The sequence below is a fragment of the Coregonus clupeaformis genome, unplaced genomic scaffold, assembly GCF_020615455.1.
Source record: "Coregonus clupeaformis isolate EN_2021a unplaced genomic scaffold, ASM2061545v1 scaf0093, whole genome shotgun sequence".
NCBI classification, from domain to species: domain Eukaryota; kingdom Metazoa; phylum Chordata; class Actinopteri; order Salmoniformes; family Salmonidae; genus Coregonus; species Coregonus clupeaformis.
Genome location: NW_025533548.1, coordinates 23,054 through 38,031, shown reverse-complemented (window position 1 = coordinate 38,031; position 14,978 = coordinate 23,054). Strand labels below are relative to the sequence as shown.

General features: G+C 47.1%; 2 protein-coding genes across 2 annotated transcripts; one reads left to right on the top strand and one right to left on the bottom strand.

Annotated features, from left to right (window-relative positions):
* Positions 1-359: 359 nt before the first annotated feature.
* Positions 360-5,237, bottom strand: LOC121570695. Its single transcript, XM_041882169.1, has 5 exons — positions 5,179-5,237; positions 4,548-4,791; positions 4,220-4,381; positions 960-1,161; positions 360-817 (listed from the first exon to the last, which is right to left on the bottom strand). Exons 2-5 carry the CDS (start codon positions 4,773-4,775, stop codon positions 705-707), a joined length of 705 nt encoding a protein of 234 aa, XP_041738103.1. The 5' UTR covers positions 4,776-4,791; positions 5,179-5,237; the 3' UTR covers positions 360-704.
* A 5,157-nt stretch (positions 5,238-10,394) lies between these two features.
* LOC123483363 (zinc finger protein 490-like) lies at positions 10,395-13,916 on the top strand. Its single transcript, XM_045213237.1, has 2 exons — positions 10,395-10,746; positions 13,093-13,916. The coding sequence occupies exons 1-2, from the start codon at positions 10,656-10,658 to the stop codon at positions 13,914-13,916; spliced, it is 915 nt and encodes a 304-aa protein (XP_045069172.1). The 5' UTR covers positions 10,395-10,655.
* The last annotated feature ends 1,062 nt before the right edge of the window (positions 13,917-14,978 follow it).

The window sequence follows — 14,978 nt, the reverse complement described above, 5'->3', positions numbered from 1 at the left end:
ACAGCAGGGGTTCAAACTGTAGAACCCAGTTCCTATATCTGAATATAAAAAATTATCAAACAAAACTATGCTACATTTGATCTCTGGGACCCTCAGGATGACAAATCAGAGCAAGATTACTGAATGTAAGTACATTATTTACCTTCAGAGGTGAATGTATCAAGCCAGTTGCCGTGATATGTTTTTTGTTGTGCACTCTCAAACAATAGCATGGTATTTTTTCACTGTAATAGCTACTGTTAATTGGACAGTGCAGTTAGATTAACAATAATTTAAGCTTTCTGCCCATATAAGACATGTCTATGTCCTGGAAAGTTTGCTGTTACTTACAACAGTCATGCTAATCACATTTGCGCACATTAGCTCAACCGTCCCATATCCGGGATACCGATCCCGTAGAGGTTAAGTGAAAAGGCACCCTCCAGGACAGTTTAACACTCAGCCCAGATCTGCCAGGACAGTGTTTAACACTCAGCCCAGATCTGCCAGGACAGTGAGCTTCAGGGAGCAGGTTTATTAGTCTGAAGTAGTGTTATGCCAGTGAGTTGTTCTGACTTGAGATGGAGTGTTATTTGAGTGGTTTTGGTAGTATTTAAGTGTCTTGTCTTTGAGTGTTGGACTGAACTGCACTCAGTTCGGTCAGAGTTGGTTTTGAGTGTGCTCAGTTGATTTGTAGAGTGTGTGTACAGTTTTATTGTGTGTGTTTAGTTGAGTCGGAGGGCACAGCAGTCCGTCTCCCAGCGTCGCGCAGCCCACAGGACTCTCTCTCCAGACTGTCTCCTAGCTTTACCTGGACCTGCTGGATTCCTGGCCTCACCTGACACACACGCGCACACACACAGCTGTGGTTAGCACAGAACTGTGTGTTATCTGTGAGGATACTGTGGGTTTACATTAGAGCCTAGAAAGTGTGTGTAATTGTATGTGTGTGTTACACGTGAGCATGCTGTGTGTATTACCTGTCAGTATATCATGTTGATGCCACAGTGTGGGTCTACCAGTGGGGCTGTGTGGTGAGGGGAAGGGGCTAGGACCCCTGTGCTCACTGCGATAGGTCGTCCAGTAGGGGGTGGGCTCCTTGGGATTGGTCACCTCTCTCATGGCCACACCCTCGCGATTACGAGACCAGTTACTCTGACCCAGCCTATGAAGAACATTGAACTGGAGGGAGAAAGATGAGGGGAGGGAAGAGAGGGAGAGGGAGGGAGGCAAGATAGGGAGAGGAGAGGGAGGGAGAGAAGATGGGGAGGGAGGGGAGATGAAGATGGGGAGAGGAGAGGGAGGGAAGATGGGGAGAGGAGATGAGAGGGAGGGAGGGAGGGAAGATGGGGAGAGGGAGAGGGAGAGGGGGGAAGATGGGGAGAGGGGGAGAGGGAGGAAGATGGGGAGAGAGAGGAGGGAAGATGGGGAGAGGGGGGAGAGAGAGGGAGAAGATGAGGAGAGGGGGAAGATGGGGAGAGGAGGAGGGAAGATGGGGAGAGGGAGGGAAGATGGGGAGAGGGAGGGAGGGGAGGGAAGATGAGGAGAGGGGGGAAGATGGGAAGAGGGAGGGAAGATGAGGGAGGGAAGATGGAGAGAGGAGAGGGAGGGGAAGATGGGGAGGGGGGGAGGGAAGATGGGGAGGGAGGAGAGAGGAGGGAGAGAAGATGAGGAGAAAATTGAGAGGGGAGGGAGAGATGGGGAGAGAGGGAATGGGGAGAGGGAAAATGGGGAGAAGAGAGGGAGGGGGGAGGGAGGGAAGATGGGGAGAGGAGAGGGAGGGGGGAGGGAAGATGGGGAGAGGAGGGGAGGGAAGATGAGGAGAGGGAGGGAAGAGGGAGGGAAGATGAGGAGAGGGAAGAGGGCGGGGAGAGGGAGGGAAGATGAGGGGAGGGAAGAGGGAGAGAAGATGGGAGGGAGGGGGTGAAGATGGGGAGAGGGGAGATGAAGATGGGGAGAGGGGGGGAGGGAAGATGAGGAGAGGGAGGGAAGATGGGGAGAGGAGAGGGAGGGAAGATGGGGAGAGGAGATGAGAGGGAGGGAGGAAGATGGGGAGAGGGAGGGAGAGGAGAGGGAGAGGGAGGGAAGATGGGGAGAGGGAGGGAAGATGAGGAGAGGGATGGAGGAGGGAAGATGGGGAGAGGAGAGGGAGGGGGAGGGAAGATGGGGAAGGGAGAGGAAGATGAGGAGAGGGAGGGAAGATGGGGAGGGGAGGGGAGAGGAAGGAGATGAGGAGAAAATTGAGAGGGGAGGGAGGGAAGATGGGGAGAGGGAGGGAGGGAAGATGAGGGGAGGGAGGGAATATGGGGAGAGGGAAGATGGGGAGAGGAGAGGGAGGGAAGATGGGGAGAGGAGAGGGAGGGGGAGGGAAGATAGGGAGAGGAGAGGGAGGGGGGAGGGAAAATGAGGAGAGGGAGGGTAGAGGGAGGAAGATGAGGGGAGGGAAGAGGGAGAGAAGATGGGGAGGGAGGGGAGATGAAGATGGGGAGAGGGAGGGAGGGAAGATGAGGAGAGGGAGGAAGATGGGGAGAGGAGATGAGAGGGAGAGGGAGGGAGGGAAGATGGGGAGAGGGAGGGAGGGGGGAAGATGAGGGGAGGGAGGGGGAAGATGGGGAGAGGGAGGGAGAGGAGAGGGAGAGGGAGAGGGAGGGAAGATGAAGGGAGGGAGGAGGGAGGGAAGTGGAGGGAGGGAGGGGAGGGAAGATGGGGAGAGGGAAGATGGGGAGAGGAGGGGAGGGGGAGGAAGATGAGGAGGGAAGAGGGAGGGAGATGAGGAGAGGGAGGGAGGGAGGGAAGATGGGGAGAGGGAGGGGGGAGGGAAGATGAGGAGGGAGGGAAGAGGGAGGAAGATGGGGAGAGGGAGAGGGAGGGAAGATGGGGAGAGGAGAGGAGGAGGAAGGGAGGGAGGGAGGGAGGAGAGAGGAGAGGAGAGGGAGAGGAGAGGGAGGGAGGGGGAGAGGAGAGAGGGAGGGGAGGGAGGGAAGAGGGAGAGGGAGGAAGATGGGAGGGAGGGGAAGATGAGGAGAGGGAGGGAGGGGAGAGGAGAGGGAGGGAGGAGGAAGATGGGAGAGGGAGGGAGGGGGGAAGATGGGAGAGGGGAGGGAGGGGGGAAGATGGGGGAGGGAGGGGAAGATGGGAGGAGGGAGAGGGAGAGGGAGGGAAGATGGGAGAGGGAGAGATGGGGGAGAGGAGGGAGGGAGGAAAGATGAGGAGAGGGAGGGAAGATGGGGAGAGGGAGAGAGGAGAGGAGGAGGAAGATGGGAGAGGGGAGAAGGGGGGGGAAGATGGGGAGAGGGAGGAGAGAGGAGAGGGAGGGAGAGGGAGAGGGAGGAAGATGGGAGAGGGAGGGAAGATGAGGAGAGGGAGGGAGGGGGAGGGAAGATGGAGGGAGGGAGGGGGAAGATGGGGAGAGGGAGGGAGAGGGAGAGGGAGGAAGATGAGGAGAGGGAGGGAGGGGAGGGAAGATGGGGAGAGGAGAGGGGGGGGGAAGATGGGGGAGGGAGGGAAGATGAGGAGAGGGAGGGAAGATGGGGAGGGAGGGAAGATGGAGAGGGAGGGAGAGAAGATGAGGAGAAAATTGAGAGGGGAGGGAGGGAAGATGGGGAGAGGGAGGGAGGAAGATGAGGGAGGGAGGAATATGGGGAGAGGAGAGGGAGGAAGATGGGGAGAGGAGAGGGAGGGAGATGGGGAGAGGAGAGGGAGAGGGAAGATGGAGAGAGGAGAGGGAGGGGGAGGGAAGATGAGGAGAGGGAGGGAAGAGGGAGGGAAGATGGGGAGAGGGAAGAGGGCGGGAGAGGGGAGTGAAGACGAGGGGAGGGAAGAGGGAGGGAAGATGGGGAGAGGAGAGGGAGGGAAGATGGGGAGGGAGGGAAAATGGGGAGAGGGAGGGAGGGAGGGAAGATGGGGGAGGGAAAATGGGGAGAGGGAGGAGGGAAGATGGGGAGAGGGAGGGAGGGAGGGAGGGAAGATAGGGAGAGGGATGGAAGATAGGGAGAGGGGAAGGGGGGAAGAAAGATGGAGGTGTGGGGGAGGGGGGAAGAGAGAGATGAATAGAGGTATTCTATTCAGTGGTTTCCTTCCTCTAAATATGATCCTACGTGACATTGAGTACTGAAGACATCCCTGTATGACCATGTAGTCACTATATTTAACTGACGTGTTTCACTGAGACAACACGGAATGAAATAAAGCTCAACTGACGATCATTCATTCATTCATTGAGACTGACAGTTGGTCGTACCGGGATGATGTCTTTGGGGCCATGGATGTCTCTGCTGTGTGTCTGTGATTGGCTGGTGGATGTGTGACTCAGGTCCAGCTGACTGGCGTGCTGGGAGGGGTAGGCGGGATCTCGGGGAAAGAAGACCAGCGGTTGGCCGTCGGCTGCCCACCCACAGTAACTCTGGAGAGAACCAGGAAGAGGATCTCACGACATCACTCACGTCATACCAAAGACAGACACACACCCCGATATTATAGTTCCTTTATTCAAACAGTAAAAGTGCTCATACTGCTCGTGTGTGTGTGGTACTGGTACAGTTCTATAATACCATCTAATTGGTACTAACCTGAGTGTGTGTGGTGGTGTAGCTGGTCCCAGATGCCTGTGGGTGCCCTAGTGACAGGGTGCTCTGGTGCATCAGGCGCCGATTCCTCGGGCCTAAAGACTGGGGCTTGCCTGGATCCCGCTGCCCAGCCGGGGCCTCTCGGATGTGGGTCATCCGGCTGCCCATGAGCACACTGTCGACCTTACTACCCTGGCCGAAGCCTACTGTCACATGCCGGTTCTCAGACATACTGCTGGCCAATCCCCTGGAACACAACATATCATTGTATCTATCAATGTGAATCCCAAATAATACGTCCCAAATGGTACCCTATTCCTAGTATAGTGCACTATTTTGACTAGGGCCCAGGCTACCCAGTTGTCTGTACAGTAACAGCCCAACATTTTCATGAATTTGATTGGTGAAATAAATCGCAATGCAATAAAGAATGTGATTTTTATTTTTATATTTGTAGCCTACACACACACTCCACTCCCCACCATTGTTGACAAAAAATAAATCCTTTATTTTAAGATACACTATTATAAAGAAATTATTTATTAAGCCAAATGTTATCGTGTGAAAAATGTAATGGCATAGCTTCATACAGTAACTAATAAAGACCTTCTTCTCAGTTATGTTATGTACTTACCCAAACTCCAGCCAAGAAGCACAATAGCTGCGGTTCTAAATCATTGTTGAACTTTTGTTGTTATGGATACAAACAAACAAACAAGTCCAGCAACAACATACGTAGAAATAGAATTACAAGACAGGAGAGACCACATTTAGCATTACGCCATTTTAGCACCTGAGTGGCCCTGAATTTATTTTGTACTATAATTTTTTTAACTGGGAGTCAGTCATATTGAGACGCAGGTGCCTCATTTAGAGACGTTCCATACACGCGAAATATTTCCCAAAACATAAGCGCTCCAGTTTTCACGCAAAAGGCATTTATAAAAACTGAACTTGATGTCCTCATCCTCCAGCAAACTTTAGAACATGTGTGTGCACAGTTTCTAGTGGTTGAAATAGGTATATTGCTTTGCAAGAAGGCAAAAGTAGCCTGGTAGTAGTAGCCTCGTGCAAATGGAGAATATATGATGAAACTCTTATTCATAACAAAAAAACTGGTAGCTAAATATAATAACAAGATGCAATAATTTGCCCTCGCTACAGATGGTTATTTCGGTCCGCTAATACAGGACTACTAAAGGCCCAGCGCACCACTTTTTTTTATTTGTATATAGGATAAATATAGTACCAGTCAAAAGTTTGGACACACACCTACTCATTCAAGGGTTTTTCTTTATTTTTACTATTTTCTACAATTGTAGAATAATAGTGAAGACATCAAAACTGAAATAACACATATGGAATCATGTAGCAAAAAAAGTGTTAATCAAATCTAAATATATTCTATATTTGAGATTCTTCAGGTAGTCACCTGGAATGCATTTCAATTAACAGGTGTGCCTTATTAAACGTTAATTTGTGGAATTTCTTTCCTTCTTAATGCATTTGAGCCAATCAGTTGTGTTGTGACAAGGTAGGGGTGGTATACAGAAGATAGCCCTACAATGGCTTGCGAAAGTATTCACCCCCTTGGCATTTTTCCTATTTTGTTGCCTCACAACCTGGAAATAAAATGAATTTTTTGGGGGTTTGTATAATTTCATTTACAGAACATGCCTACCACTTTGAAGATGCAAAATATGTTTTATTGTGAAACAAACAAGAAATAAGACAAAAAAACAGAAAACTTGAGCGTGCATAACTATTCAACCCCCCCAAAGTCAATACTTTGTAGAGCCACCTTTTGCAGCAATTACAGTTGCAAGTCTCTTGGGGTATGTCTCTATAAGCTTGGCACATCTAGCCACTGGGATTTTAGCCCATTCTTCAAGGCAAAACTGCTCCAACTCCTTCAAGTTGGATGGGTTCCGCTGGTGTACAGCAATCTTTAAGTCATACCACAGATTCTCAATTGGATTGAGGTCTGGGCTTTGACTAGGCCATTCCAAGACATTTAAATGTTTCCCCTTAAACCACTCGAGTGTTGCTTTAGCAGTATGCTTAGGGTCATTGTCCTGCTGGAAGGTGAACCTCCGTCCCAGTCTCAAATCTCTGGAAGACTGAAACAGGTTTCCCTCAAGAATTTCCCTGTATTTAGCGCCATCCATCATTCCTTCAATTCTGACCAGTTTCCCAGTCCCTGCCGATGAAAAACATCCCCACAGCATGATGCTGCCACCACCATGCTTCACTGTGGGGATGGTGTTCTCGGGGTGATGAGAGGTGTTGGGTTTGCGCCAGACATAGCGTTTTCCTTGATGGCCAAAAAGCTCAATTTTAGTCTCATCTGACCAGCATACCTTCTTCCATATGTTTGGGGAGTCTCCCACATGCCTTTTGACGAACACCAAACGTGTTTGCAAATTTTTTCTTTAAGCAATGGCTTTTTTTCTGGCCACTCTTCCGTAAAGCCCAGCTCTGTGGAGTGTACGGCTTAAAGTGGTCCTATGGACAGATACTCCAATCTCCGCTGTGGAGCTTTGCAGCTCCTTCAGGGTTATCTTTGGTCTCTTTGTTGCCTCTCTGATTAATGCCCTCCTTGCCTGGTCCGTGAGTTTTGGTGGGCGGCCCTCTCTTGGCAGGTTTGATCTGTACTTCTCCACAACTTTGTCCCTGACCTGTTTGGAGAGCTCCTTGATCTTCATGGTGCCGCTTGCTTGGTGGTGCCCCTTGCTTAGTGGTGTTGCAGACTCTGGGGCGTTTCAGAACAGGTGTATATATACTGAGATCATGTGACAGATCATGTAACACTTAGATTGCACACAGGTGGACTTTATTTAACTAATTATGTGACTTCTGAAGGTAATTGGTTGCACCAGATCTTATTTAGGGGCTTCATAGCAAAGGGGGTGAATACATATGCACGCACCACTTTTCCGTTAATTATTTTTTAGAATTTTTTGAAACAAGTTATTTTTTTCATTTCACTTCACCAATTTGGACTATTTTGTGTATGTCCAAACATGAAATCCAAATAAAAATCAATTTACATTACAGGTTGTAATGCAACAAAATAGGAAAAACGCCAAGGGGGATGAATACTTTTGCAAGGCACTGTATTTGGTAAAAGACCAAGTCCATATTATGTCAAGAACAGCTCAAATAAGCAAAGAGAAACGACAGTCCATCATTACATTAAGACATGAAGGTCAGTCAGTCCGGAAAATTTCAAGAACTTTGAAAGTTTCTTCAAGTGCAGTCGCAAAAACCATCAAGTGCTATGGTGAAACTGGCTCTCATGAGGACAGCCACAGGAAAGGAAGACCCAGAGTTACCTCTGCTGCAGAGGATAAGTTACCAGCCTCAGAAATTGCAGCCCAAATAAATGCTTCACAGAGTTCAAGTAACAGACACATCTCAACATCAACTGTTCAGAGGAGACTACGTGAATCAGGCCTTCATGGTCGAATTGCTGCAAAGAAACCACTACTAAAGGACACCAATAATAAGAAGAGACTTGCTTGGGCCAAGAAGCACAAGCAGTGGACATCAGACTGGTGGAAATCTGTCCTTTGGTCTGGAGTCCAAATTGGAGATTTTTGGTTCCAACCGGCGTGTCTTTGTGAGACGCAGAGTAGGTGAACGGATGATCTCCGCATGTGTGGTTCCCACCGTGAAGCATGGAGGAGGAAGTGTGATGGTGCTTTGCTGGTGACACTCTGTGATCTATTTAGAATTCAAGGCACACTTCACCAGCATGGCTACCACAGCATTCTGCAGCGATACGCCATCCCCTCTGGTTTGCACTTAGTGGGACTATCATTTGGTTTTCAATAGGACAATGACCCAACACACCTCCAGGCTGTGTAGGGGCTATTTTACCAAGAAGGAGAGTGATGGAGTGCTGCATCAGATGACCTGGCCTCCACAATCACCCAACCTCAACCCAATTGAGATGTTTGGGATGAGTTGGAGCCAACAAGTGCTCAGCATATGTGGGAACTCCTTCAAAACTCATGGAAAAGCATTCCAGGTGAAGCTGGTTGAGAGAATGCCAAGAGTGTGCAAAGCAATCATCAAGGCAAAGGGTGGCTACTTTGAAGAATCTCAAAAATAAAATATATTTTGATTTGTTTAACACTTTTTTGGTTACTACATGATTCCATATGTGTTATTTCATAGTTTTGAACCTTTGACTGGTACTGTATATATATATATATATATATATATATATATATAATTATTGTATTTTTTGTTAAAGTATCAGTGTTTACCCCACCCAATAGGTGGCGGCAATACACCTTTTTGGATGTAGTCTGTAAACCTTAACATAGAAGAAACGCATGGATGACAATCTCAAGTTAAATCTTTCTTCAAAATGTCGAAACCACGGATGTTGAATGTATTTATAGCCAAGCGATTAATATCTGCAGCCGTTAACATATTTGGGATAGAGGCCAGAGCTGCCAACTCTCACGCTTTCGCCATGTGACACACGTTTTTGCCTGTTTTCACACGCACTCACGCCACACATCCAATTTCTCACGCAACAAAAATCGGCCGAGACTCGTTCGTTCCTTTTTTTCAAACTCCCCGACGGTAGATGGCGCTGATGAGCGCCACTGAACCATATGCGCTGCACCCCGAAGTTAGTGACAGAAGAAGAGATACTATTGCCGCGAAAGACAACAGAAGAAGAAACGGTCACTACCTCAAGAAGTCTGATAAGAAGCTGAGCTGAGACTAGGTATGTAACAATGAAATGTCGTCCAATTGAGTACTCACTCTCTTAAACTTTAAAAACTTGAAGCTGTGTTGTGTTTCCTGACAAGTGCTGTGGACTATGCACTTAAGAAGCTGCCACTGGAAGAGCCACTGATCAAGCACGCACAATTTGTAGATGTACGGCAGAGGGCTGAAAGTGACATCGAAGATGTCCTGTACTTTGTTGAAAGGTTAGTTTTTTTCTCTCTAATTATTGACTATAATCTTAGCTAAAATACCCTGTGTTTTATGATGAGGTGTGTTCACTCCTAAACTGCACATGAGATATTCTTATGTGGCTTCTCCTCAAAGATGTGTATGAACTGCTGCTGGTTGATGACTATATACCTAAAACGTAACAACTTGTAACTACTTTCATAAATATGTTTCCCCATCTCCTCCCATACCATGGGCCAGAGGAGCATGACCTTCTGGGTGAGGAGTTTCTAAATTATCAGACCATGCCAATGATATCCCTGCAGGACGAAACTGAAATGGAAAGCTTCTGGGCTGAAATGGAAACCCGGAAGCATAAGGTAAACATTTTTTCCTTTTTTGTCTTTCCTTTTGCCAGGTGTGGCTTGGCTACATCTGTTGCTTAAAATTGTTGCATGCATATATGGGTCATGCATGTTGCAAATTATGCATGTTTTTATCTGAACTTTGTTAATGGATCAACCCACAGTATACTTACAGTATTAATCAATCAAAAATCAAGGTATGTTTTTCCATTGTGTTTGGTGCATTTTCCATAGGTGACAGGAGCCAAAGAATTCGAGAGGCTTGCTGCCGTCGCCAAGCTTGGTGTTACCCCCATGCAAACGCAGATGCTGAGAGGGTGTTTTCAGTTGTGGGACTGAACAAAACCAAGAGAAGAAACAGCCTAGCATTGGATGGCACCCTGTCTCAATAATGACCATAAAGATGGGCAATCTGGAGCCCTGCTTCAAATGGAAGCCCCCTCCGATATCATCAAGGCCTCCAAGAAGGCCACAGGCCAGTATAACCATGCCGACAGATCATAGACAAGAGGCTCATTTGAGATGAGCAGGTCTGCGCAGAATCGATCACCGCGATCACCGCCCAATGCATGCTGGTTAGATTTGTGTCCGACTTGATCCCGACTATCTCTGATGTCATGCACACTTCGGCAACGATAACCTCATGAGATCAAGGCGGCCGCAGTTCTGAGACGCAGGCAGTGCAATTGCTTTTCACCGACTGCAGGACCCAGGCGGACCCAGGACAAAATCTCACTCCAAGGTTTTTTGAAAAGTTGGCAGGTATGTAGAGGAAAAGTGGATAGCCCAGTACCAGCAGCAACTAGCAGCAGTGACTGTTGAGATAATGGCAGCAGTGGAAAAGACGATAGAACAAGAGCTCTCCCTTTCAAAGGAGAATGAACGTCTACGGAAACTTCTTCTGGAGTTGGGAGCAGGTTCGTAGTTAGGTCTTGAAAGAGAGGGGGGGTGGTTTACACAGGTAACAATTAACTACCAGAGAGGGGCAGCTAGCTTAGCCTACAGCATGGCTAGAATTAGCTGCTTTTAGCAACGCTGGTATATTTCAGGGGAGAACGACTGCCCCCTCTCTTTGAAGCCTCTGCACGAACTTCAAGGCCGCCCGCCGTACTGCCGGCATTGTTTGCAGAAAACAGGATCACCCATTATAGTGAATAGGAAAATGCCAATCTTCGGTAAATAAATACAAATTTCGAAAACAATCACGGTACCAATAAATGCTCCTATTACTCCAGATGTACACAAGTTATAAGGATAATTTAGTAGCTAATGGCAGCCTGCAGTACCCCGGTTGGCCTTCAGCTTGACATACTCAATGAGAGGCGCAGCACTGAGCTAGCCTGTAACGTCACTTCCTGGTGGAGTTAAAACAGCGCATGTTATTGGCCCGTTTAAAATAACTCTGAAAAATACAAGTTCAAATCATGACGTCAGTGATCTTCAGGTCGGAAAGGCGGAGCTCTAGCAATAGCCCGAGTTGGATGACCGTAAAAAACTCGCTTTTTCCCAGTCTGAGCTCGTTTTTTCCCGAGTTCCCAGTTGTTTTGAACGCTCGGAAGTCGGAGATTTCCGAGTTCCCAGTTTTAAACGTGGCATTAGTCTACACACATTTCCCACATGAGAAGCCATCATAACCGACTTCCTTGGCTTCAAATGCGCTATTGAGTCTTCACATAGGAATGAATGGTGTCACGTGATCGATGGCTTTGTCTATTCAAATTGTAATTGGTGTATTTACACTAGTATTGCTTTCAATTGCCTTGCAAAAAAAACAGGAAGTGTCCACAGGAAGCCAGACGTTAAATACAATTCCATTTCAACTTACTGTGGTGGTGGGCTGGACTGTTGGTCTTTATAACAGGGGAATTTCAAACAAAATATCTAAAGGAACGTATTATTAAGCAGACTTAACTAGAATAGATTCCCACCTACTGTTGGAAATGGCTTGTTCTGTTCTGATTAGTCAAGCGGCAGTGCTGGCGCAAAATATGGCTCGGAAAACATACCTCAATAGTCCATGGCACTCTACCTCAAATTTTCCAATGATCCAAAATGCTACATCGAGAATATTGAAATACTAAACTGCCTTTTTTTGTCCTCATGCTAGGTAGCAGAAGCCACAGCAGCCATTTTGGAATGCACATTGCATTGAACAACAAGGGGCCTGATTGGCTGAATATCCTTTGTTGTTCAACCCCAACGGGCATTCCAAAATGACTGCTGTGGCTTCGCTACCTAGCATGAGGACAGAAAAGGCAGTTCGATAAAAAATAGCAGTACTTCAATGTTCTCGAAGTAGCATTTTGGATAATGGGATAAATCAGGAGTACAGTGCCATATCCCATTCCTAGATTGAGGTACGTTTTCCGAGCAATATCTTGCGCCAGCTTCGCCATGTGATTAATCAAAACAGAAGGAATTTCCAACCTTACAGGAGAGCAGAGCTGTAAGGTTGGAATCTATTCTAGCAACCCATAGCTTAGCCACATTATCTGACTATCCGTTCATGTTATAGTGAAGGAGGCCTGTTTTCTCTTTCTGCTAAACTTTTATTTCATCCTTATTTTACCAGGTAAGTTGTCTGAGAACACATTCTCACTTACAGCAACAACCTGGGGAATAGTTGAAGGGGAGATGAATGAGCCAATTGGAGGCTGGGGATAATTAGGTGGCCATGATGGTATGAGGGCTAGATTGGGAATTTAGCCAGGACACCGGGGTTAACATCCCTACTCTTTTGATAAGTGCCATGGGATCTTTAGTGAACACAGAGAGTCAGGACACACGTTCAACGTCCCAGCCGAAAGACGACACCCTACACAGGGCAATGTCCCCTATCATTGCCCTGGGGCATTGGGATAAATATATTTTTTTTAGACCAGAGGAAAGAGTGCCTCCTACTGGCCCTCCAACTCCACTTCCAGCAGCATCTCCCGACCAGGCCTGACCCTGCTTAACTTGAGTGGCAAGCCAGCAGTGGGATGCAGGGTGGTATGCTGCTGGCCAACTGCATATAAGAGTAATGTGATGTAGCCTAATGTAAGTAGCTATCTAACTAAGCACTCTCATCCCTTGTCGTTCCTCATTGTGGCAAAAGCAAAGAGCAGCCACCCTCCTAGCTAGATTCACTTCTATATGCTGTATGATATTCCTTTAGCCTCAGCAGAGCACAGAGACACATGAGTGTAATTGGATACATTTGTAGTCTCTTAGGTTTTTCTTGAGTGTCTATCTGGATAATTATTCCCTCTCCTTCTCTCCAGACCCCCAGCAGCTAACTGTCCCTGAAGAGGAGGTTCCCCCTGAGCAGCAGCAGAAATGGAGCCCCAGTTTGGGGCAGGAGGACCCAGAGCCCACACAGATTAAAGAGGAACAGGAGGAACTCAGGACCAGTCAGGAGGAAGAGCAGCTTCACAGACTTGAGTCTGATCCCACAGATGTTGTAGAGTTCATATTTACTGCTCCTCCCTGTGTGGAAATAGACTCTGATCAGGACAGAGAGAGGGAGAGGGACTCTCTACCCACCAACACAACTGAACAGATCCAAACAGAACCTGATGGAGAGGACTACAGAGTAGCAGAACTAACCAGTGACTCTCTGCTCCTCTCTGCAGTAAATCCAGACTGTTCTGCAGCTCACAGTGAAATCATTGTAAGTGTGGATGAAGACGAGAGTGAAGAAGTTATGTCAGAGTTAAAGACCCTCAAATCAAGGAGGACACAGGCAGAGAAACGACAAAGCTCTCATGTCTGCCCTGAGGCCAAGACAACCAGTGAGCTGAAAGAACCATTGAAGTCTCACACAAATAAGAAACCATTCAAGTGTCCTGTGTGCAGTAAACGCTATAAGACACTAGGCGGTTTAAAAACACATCAGAGAATTCACTCAACAAAAAATAGTTATCACTGCAAGAAATGTGGCAAATCCTTCAACTTGTCGCAGCAGTGGAAGAAACATATGAAGAATCACACAGAGGAGGAATCACCTACATGTCATGTGTGCAGTAAAAGCTTTAAACTACCAAACCATCTGAAAACTCATGAGATGCCACACCGTAGAGAAATCCATTCAGTGTCCAACATGTGAAAAAACGCTTTAAATCAGAGAAAGACCTAGAGATTCACCAGAGAATTCACACTGGAGAGAAACCGTGTCAGTGTCCAACATGTAAAAATGCTTTCAATCAACAAAATATCTGAAGAGTCATCAGAGAATTCACACTGAGAGAAACCGTATCAGTGTCCTCCAACATGTGAAAAATGCTTTAAATCAGCTAAATATCTAAAGAGTCACCAGAGAATTCACACTGGAGTGAAACTCTACCATTGTCCAACATGTGAAAAATGCTTCAAGTCAAAATCTGATCTTAAACACCACAAGAAAATTCACGCTGCCGAATATAACTGCAAGGATTGCAACAAGTGTTACCGGACCAAGACAGGCTTAGAAGAGCATTTGAGGACTCACACAGGGGAGAATCATGTAAGTGTTCTGTGTGTGAAAAGTGCTTTACTTCAACAGCCATTCTAAGACGCCACCAGAGAACTCACAGTGGAGAGAAACCACATGGATGCACACAATGCAACAAATGCTTCCCCCATCAAATCAGACCTGGTTAAACACATGAGAACTCAGACAGGGGAGAAACCTTTAGCTGCAAAGAATGTGGTAATGTTTCAGTCATAGCATTAGTCTGAGACTGCACATGAGAATGCACACAGGGGGTGAAATCATATAGCTGTAAAGAATGTGGCAAATGTTTTTCTGTTAACAGTAACCTGAGAATGCACATGAAAATTCACACAGGAGAGAAATCGTTTTGTTGCCAAGAATGTGGTAAATGTTTCTGTCATAAAATTAGCCTGAGACTGCATATGAGGACTCACAGTGGTGGAGAGAGTCTACATGGATGCACTCAATGCAACAAACGCTTTCCCATCAAATCACTCCTGGTTAAACACATCAGAACGCACACAGGGGAGAAATCTTATAGCTGCAAAGAATGTGCCAAATGTTTTCTTCATAACATTAGCCTGAGACTGCACATGAGAACGCACACAGGGGAGAAATCATATACCTGCAAAGCATGTGGCAAATGTTTCCAACACAATATGGTTCTGACAAGGCATATGAGAACTCACACAGGAG